The sequence below is a fragment of the Siphateles boraxobius genome, unplaced genomic scaffold (assembly GCF_051911475.1).
Source record: "Siphateles boraxobius isolate OS27281-9 unplaced genomic scaffold, OSU_SipBor_1 25, whole genome shotgun sequence".
Taxonomy (NCBI): Eukaryota; Metazoa; Chordata; class Actinopteri; order Cypriniformes; family Leuciscidae; genus Siphateles; species Siphateles boraxobius.
Genome location: NW_027508866.1, coordinates 6,016,676 through 6,024,499, shown reverse-complemented (window position 1 = coordinate 6,024,499; position 7,824 = coordinate 6,016,676). Strand labels below are relative to the sequence as shown.

The 7,824-nt window shown below is 36.9% G+C and overlaps 2 protein-coding genes across 2 annotated transcripts; both read left to right on the top strand.

Annotated features, from left to right (window-relative positions):
- Positions 1 to 308: 308 nt before the first annotated feature.
- On the top strand, positions 309 to 1,268 carry LOC143749501 (olfactory receptor 6N1-like). Its single transcript, XM_077241972.1, has one exon. It carries the CDS (start codon positions 309 to 311, stop codon positions 1,266 to 1,268), a length of 960 nt encoding a protein of 319 aa, XP_077098087.1.
- A 2,432-nt stretch (positions 1,269 to 3,700) lies between these two features.
- Positions 3,701 to 4,660, top strand: LOC143749500 (olfactory receptor 10G4-like). The gene has a single exon (XM_077241971.1). The coding sequence runs from the start codon at positions 3,701 to 3,703 to the stop codon at positions 4,658 to 4,660; it is 960 nt and encodes a 319-aa protein (XP_077098086.1).
- The last annotated feature ends 3,164 nt before the right edge of the window (positions 4,661 to 7,824 follow it).

The window sequence follows — 7,824 nt, the reverse complement described above, 5'->3', positions numbered from 1 at the left end:
TTCAAACATTTTAAAGATCTAAAGAATAATGCCTAAAGAAGAATAAGACAAGAAATTTTTTTACATGTTATTCATATTTACTCTTTAACATGACTGAAACTCTTTTTGTATTTCTTTTAAAACTATACTTCAACTTTTTCAGTTTTCATCATCTTGATATTACAGACACTGTCTGCATCTTTTCCTTCGGAGCAGCTTTTTTCCTGTGCATATATGAGTACATCAAGACTTTTATTTATTTTGTCTTGTCCCTTGTTGATAGTGTATTTTAATGTGCTTGAGTCTATTTCTTTATCAGTGCATGGAAAATGGCAAATTACACTGTGAATAATGTAGACAACTTTATAATCACTGGATTTGATCACCTGCAGAACCAAAAGCTCCTTGGATTCCTCATCTTAATAACCTACATGCTCATATTGCTGGGGAACGTCATCAATCTGTGTATCATCTTGACTGACAGACATTTACACAAACCAATGTACATATTAATCTGTAATCTAGCTGTTGTTGACATAATGTACTCCTCTACCTGCAGCACAACCATGATCTCAGTGCTGCTGGCTGAGATTAAAACTGTGTCATACTACTCTTGTATCTCAAGGATGTTCTTCTATCATCTTGGTGATTTCACAATATGCATGGCTCTGACATTAATGGCAATTGACCGACTTCTTGCAATTAGACTTCCTTTAAGGTATCACAGCATTGTAACAAACTCACGAACGTTTCTGCTAATTTTTCTGACTTGGCTCATTACTATCACTCTAATGGGTGTTTTGACTTCTATGGCAGACAATCTCCCATACTGTCAGCCTGTTATCAGATATGTCTTCTGTGATTATCCATCCATGATCAGAGCTGCTTGTGTCAATCCTGAACCATATTTTTTCTTGCCTGCAATGATTAATCTGTGGTGGTTCTGTGGTCAGTTTCCATTTATTATGTGCACTTATGCTGTTCTGGCGTATAGTGTGACTAAACTTTCCAATAATGCAAGCAAAAAGCAAATGATCAACACTTGTTTGAGTCACCTAATTGTCTTGTTTAGTTATTATGCACCGAAAATGGTCTCTGGATTACTAACTCGAATAGGAGTTGTGCTTACTTTAACAGAGAGAAATGCAATATTAATTATTTCCTCTTTAATTCCCCCCCTAATAAACCCCACTGTTTATTGCACCAGGACTAAAGAGATCAGGAAACGATTAGTAGACGTATTTTTGCACAAAAAAGTTGCACCAAATAATTTAAAGGTTTTATCATAATAGATTATTGTGTTAATTGCATGAATGCTTATTATGATGTTGCTGTTGCATTTAATAATGTCTTTTGTGATGCTCTTGCTCATGTTTGAGATTGAGCCCAAATATAGATATATTGTATTGTAGTGGACAGTATTTGACTAAACTGATTTAATGTAATTCACAAGTTCACACTTACATACAATTAGTGGGAGTAAAGTTTAATGCGTATTTGGCGTGCTGTCCGGGGGTAGGGCTCCCAGCTCGGTGTTTGGCCCGAACCCAGTTCGTCAGTATCACTCATTCGTTGCTAAACTGTCAACGAATTGAGGTGAGACTGCTGAATATACTGTATATATACACCTCTTATCGTTGATTGCTGAGTGCTCTCCACTCGTGTTAATTATCTGAGCGAGCTCATCCCGAACTTTGTTAATAAAAGATCAAGAAAACGTCTTGGAGAGTGCTTTGGCCATTTCAACTATTTAAATAATAATTAAAATATTTTTTAATTTACTTTGTAACTATACATATACTTTGTCAGATTTGTTGTGTCATGGTATGATTCATATGATTCATGATCATATCTAATACACTGCTATTCATGATGATTAAAACACTCCCAACAAGAATCAAAAACTGTATGTACAATTGTATATTTTAATTACAAAATCGGAATAGAGCAGAAACTCATCCAAAATGTGCAGTGGGTTTTCTGTAGGGCTTTTTTTCACAAGTGTCATTTGTATTTTCATGAGCACAAATATCTTTGTAAGTAAATCTTTAGATCAATATTGCTAAATATAGTATACAATATTTACTTTTTTTGTCAATGTTATAATTGGATAAAATATTTAAGACGTTCAGAATGCATTTCTTGTTTTCTGATACATATGGACTTTCTAAACATAGTAAAATATACAGTAATATTGATCTAGTTTGAATCAATTTAATTTAAATATATAATTACAATTATTAACTTTTTAAATTCTATACAAAAAGTGAATATAATAAAGGCATTCTGCAACATTAGTCAATGGCCAGGCTCATGGGGAGAGTACGGCGAATAACCAGCTTTTTCAACAGAAGCACAGTGGCAAACCACGCTTTGGAGAAAAAACTGAAAATGTTACAGCTCCCAACCCATAAACTGAAGACTGATGTCAGCACGAGAGGGAACAGTGCTTATGAAATGCGACTGCGGTTTCTTGAACACAGCCTGCTGTTTGTGCAGCGCTGTTGTCTCCTGAAGTAAGAAAGAATAGCAAAGATGTCTTCACATTGAATGAGGCTGATATTGGGAACGCTGAAGAAATTGTGCGACCATTCAAGTCAGGTCTGAAAACGCATCTTTTTTCTCAGGCCTATTCATAACTGGGGATATGTAGCCTTAGTGGGTTCAAATTTCATACTATGAAATGTGTACGAAGTTTGTTTTTATTGTGTTTTTATTGTTTATTACTGTGTTTCTGTGAAGCCCCCTTGGTTAGCAGTAATGCTGTTTAAGGTGCTATATAAATAAAAGTGACCTTGACCTTGACCTTTATGCATTGATTATCGTCCTTAAACACCATCACATTGAAACATTGAAAAATTGGTCCCTTAAGTATTTGGACACAGGTTTGACGTCTGTGGTGGCAAATATTATTGGCATTAATGAGTCTTGTAGTTGATTGCTACATCCATGGTTTTGGATGTATTGATTCATCAACAGAAATCATGCTGAATTAAATGTTTGTCATGATGTGAAATTAGGTCATTGTATTTAATCAGTGTGATGGCTATGAACATATTTTATCACATTCAATAATAATGAAATCAACCTAGGCTAAGATAATACAGTAGGCTGTGTATAAACTATATCAGGGTCTATGCAAAACATAGAAAACAAATATAAAAACTGCTAAATAAATATTTTTTAAAATGTATATATTACAAAACATGTCAATCTTAGATTTATGTTGAACTATGGCTTGTGTATTATCAGCCTTAAACTGTGAACTATTGCGTTTTGAACAAACTCCCATGTTTAATCACAGCTGCTAAGAAACCATGACATATATGTCACACCATAAAAATATAAAAGGCAGGACATCAGTCTGTACTGGATGAGAAGAACATCTCAGAATCTCCTGCATGCTATTTTAATATTCACTGATTAGAAATTCAAATGTTTTAAAGATCTAAAAAACAATGCCTAAAGAAGAATAAGATAAGAAAATTGTTTACTCTTTAACATGACTGAAACTCTTTTTGTATTTCTTTTAAAACTATACTTCAACTTTTTCAGTTTTCATCATCTTGATATTACAGACACTGTCTGCATCTTTTCCTTCGGAGCAGCTTTTTTCCTGTGCATATATGAGTACATCAAGACTTTTATTTATTTTGTCTTCTCCCTTGTTGATAGTGTATTTTAATGTGCTTGAGTCTATTTCTTTATCAGTGCATGGAAAATGGCAAATTACACTGTGAATAATGTAGACAACTTTATAATCACTGGATTTGATCACCTGCAGAACCAAAAGCTCCTTGGATTCCTCATCTTAATAACCTACATGCTCATATTGCTGGGGAACGGCATCAATCTGTGTATCATCTTGACTGACAGACATTTACACAAACCAATGTACATATTAATCTGTAATCTAGCTGTTGTTGACATAATGTACTCCTCTACCTGCAGCACAACCATGATCTCAGTGCTGCTGGCTGAGATTAAAACGGTGTCATACTACTCTTGTATCTCAAGGATGTTCTTCTATCATCTTGGTGATTTCACAATATGCATGGCTCTGACATTAATGGCAATTGACCGACTTCTTGCAATTAGACTTCCTTTAAGGTATCACAGCATTGTAACAAACTCACGAACTTTTCTGCTAATTTTTCTGACTTGGCTCATTTCTATCACTCCAATGGGTGTTTTGACTTCTATGGCAGACAATCTCCCATACTGTCAGCCTGTTATCAGATATGTCTTCTGTGAATATGCTTCCATGATCAGAGCTGCTTGTGTCAATCCTGAACCATATTTTTTCTTGCCTGCAATGATTAATCTGTGGTCGTTCTGTGGTCAGTTTCCATTTATTATGTGCACTTATGCTGTTCTGGCGTATAGTGTGACTAAACTTTCCAACAACTCAAGCAAAAAGCAAATGATCAACACTTGTTTGAGTCACCTAATTGTCTTGTTTAGTTATTATGCACCGAAAATGGTCTCTGGATTACTAACTCGAATAGGAGTTGTGCTTACTTTAACAGAGAGAAATGCAATATTAATTATTTCCTCTTTAATTCCCCCCCTAATAAACCCCACTGTTTATTGCACCAGGACTAAAGAGATCAGGAAACGATTAGCAGATGTATTTTTGCACAAAAAAGTTGCACCAAATAATTTAAAGGTTTTATCATAATAGATTATTGTGTTAATTCCCATGAATGCTTATTATGATGTTGCTGTTGCATTTAATAATGTCTTTTGTGATGCTCTTGCTCATGTTTGAGATTGAGCCCAAATATAGATATAATGTAGTGTAGTGGACAGTATTTGACTAAACTGATGTAATGTAATTCACGAGTTCACATACAATTAGAGGGAGTAAAGTTTAATGCGTATTTGGCGTGCTGTCTGGGGAGGGCTGGCTGAGAAGTTTGGAGAAGGGTATGGTGGAGGGATGCTGCTAAACTGTCAACAAATTGAGGTGAGACTGCTGAACATATATACACCTCTTATCGTTGATTGCTGAGTGCTCTCCACTCGTGTTAATTATCTGAGCGAGCTCATCCAGAACTTTGTTAATAAAACATCATCAAGAAAACGTCTTGGAGAGTGCTTTGGCCATTTCACATATTTAAATAATAATTAAAATGTTCTTTCATTTACTTTGTAACTATACATATACTTTGTCAGATTTGTTGAGTCATGGTAAGATTTTATGATTCATGATCATATCTAATACACTGGTATACATGATGATTAAAACACTCCCAACAAGAATCAACAACTGTATGTACAATTGTATATTTTAATTACAATATCGGAATAGAGCAGAAACTCATCCAAAATCTGCAATGGGTTTTTTGTGAGATTTTTCTCACAAGTGTCATTTGTATTTTTATGAGCACACATATCTGAAGACATGGAAAGGGCAAGCACATAATAGAGTTAAATTTAATATATATATATATAATTTTGAAATGCTGTAACAGTTTTAGTTTTAAAAGTCCATGATTGAATTTTTGCATATTTGAAAGGGTTTTCATAGAAATCTTTATATCAATATTGCTAAATATAATATACAATATATACTTTTTTTGTGAGTGTAATAATTCGATAAAATATTTAAGAAGTTCAGAATGCATTTCTTGTTTTCTGATACATATGGACACTTTAGTGTTTTAGACACTTTCTAAACATAGTAAAATATACAGTAATATAGTTCTAGTTTGAATCAATTTAATTTAAATATATAATTCCAATTATTCATTTTTTAATCACACTTTTTAAAGTCTAATAAAGGCATTCAGCAGCATTAGTCAATAGGCAAAATTAAGATTAGCAAAATCTGTGCAGAACCAATCACTGGTGAAAAATGTGAAAAATTTACAATCATGATGGGGGACATGCCAGGCTGCACAGTCAGGCACAGTTGCTCTCCCACCAACTGCACTGACTAAAGTTAGTTGGAATAGTTACAGGAGGATTTTCAGTGCCCCAGGAAGCCTCGGGACTCAGCAATTATGGTCTAAGTGGCGTTACCTTCCCGACAATAGACTAATCACAACAGAGGTGACTAGCCAAAAGTAAAACAGAGACAGAGGGTGAAAGCACGTGCATTAACAATGTAAATTTAAATTATGCAAAATATCCCCCTAAACAAAATTATGAACATGTAAATGAGCAAAATAGAGGCTTTTAAAACTTTATATTATCATTAGATTTAGTCATTGGAGTGAATGGACCTTGTAGACAATAAAGAGGCTGCCGTCTGACAGTATGAAATAAGAAACTAGATCTCTCTAATGAGCATGCATGGCTGAATTATTAAACAGTCAATTAATTGTTTTCATTCAGTCTTTTCCCAACAGAGACATTATTGACACAATATATTATTCAATTATCTTAGATCATCAGTGTATTAAACCCTTTGCACCCTTGTGCCCTTGAGCAATGTCAGTCAAATGGGACTTGAAGTCTTCTAATAATATTATATTGATAATGATTAGATTTATTTCTAGAGCATTCCATAAAAAAGCTCTACTTATAAATAGTATTTATTCATTTATCATTTGGTGCAGTCTTTATTCCGAGATACTTATGTAACGTCTCGGTTGTGTATGTAACCCTCGTTCCCTGAAGGAGGGAACAGAGACGTAGTCGACTGATTGGGATCACTGCTGTTCCACAAGACCATTGGGAAAGCATTCTCTTTCGTTGGAAAGGAATACGCTGCAGAAGCCACATCCTGCCCGAAGGGAGGTAACGTGGAGAATAACCATATGGACTGGGTGGATGACCGGGCAGTACAACTAATGGAATGTCACTGGGGTGGCTCCAACCTATGACAGGGGGAGACTCAACTGGACAGTGACGGCAGAGCAGGTTCTGCCGAGGGAAGACACGGGCTCGCCGCAGGGAGCCGTACCATGGAAGAATACATATATGGGATTGCCGTAGGGATCACAACATATGGACCCAGCCTAACACAGGTTCACCAGTGCATACGACTGAAAGGCCTGGCTTCGGACGCTCTGCCACGTCCGTTGCCGAAGGGAATGGAGGAACTTGGTTTGGCTAATAAGGGGAACTCACTGGACCAAGAATTGCACACGTATCCAGTCCATAGGAGGGGAATGGCGCAGCAAGCCGACATTACGAACCAGGCTAACAGTGAAACTGGCTTCATGTGAAGGGAGCCCACGGGAAGTAGCGGTTCAACACATAGGCTAGTTCTCTAGCGAACGTGATAGGTGTCGTCCAGCCCCCAACTCTATTTATCATCTGTTCAGCGAGGCACTCTGTTGTCAACTCCTAGGAGGGAGCAATACACTCACTTGGGAGGAGCTCACCACCAAGGTGGGCATGTGCACCTTAGGAAACCACCAAGATGAAGGCAACCACATGTAGTGGACCAACCTCTGCTTGAAACAGCTTTCCATTCTGTTGGTCTATGTAACAGACAAGAGCTGGTCTGAGGTCCAGGCTTTGCATTCTGAGCACGTATAACCACAATGGAGTGGACGGACAGAGAAAAGCCAGGGCTGGGTCTACCTCCTCCGGGGCAGTGCTTGCAGGCTCACCACCTGGTCCCGTAGGAGAGGTAGGAACCCTGGGCACATATCTAGGCCGGAGTCTCAAATATCTTGAGAGCTAGCCAGCCCAAATTCCAGGCACGATTCGTTGACCGAAAATGCGTGCAAGTCCCAAACCTCTAAATAGAGACCAAGCAAGCAGGAGAACTATTTCTCTAAAAACAGGATTTTTAACTCACTGCCTGCAGGGCTCAAGGGAGGTCTCTGCAGTGCGTTAGCACCAGAGATAAGAATCTCCGTGCCCCGTTCTTTTTAGAACCAGACC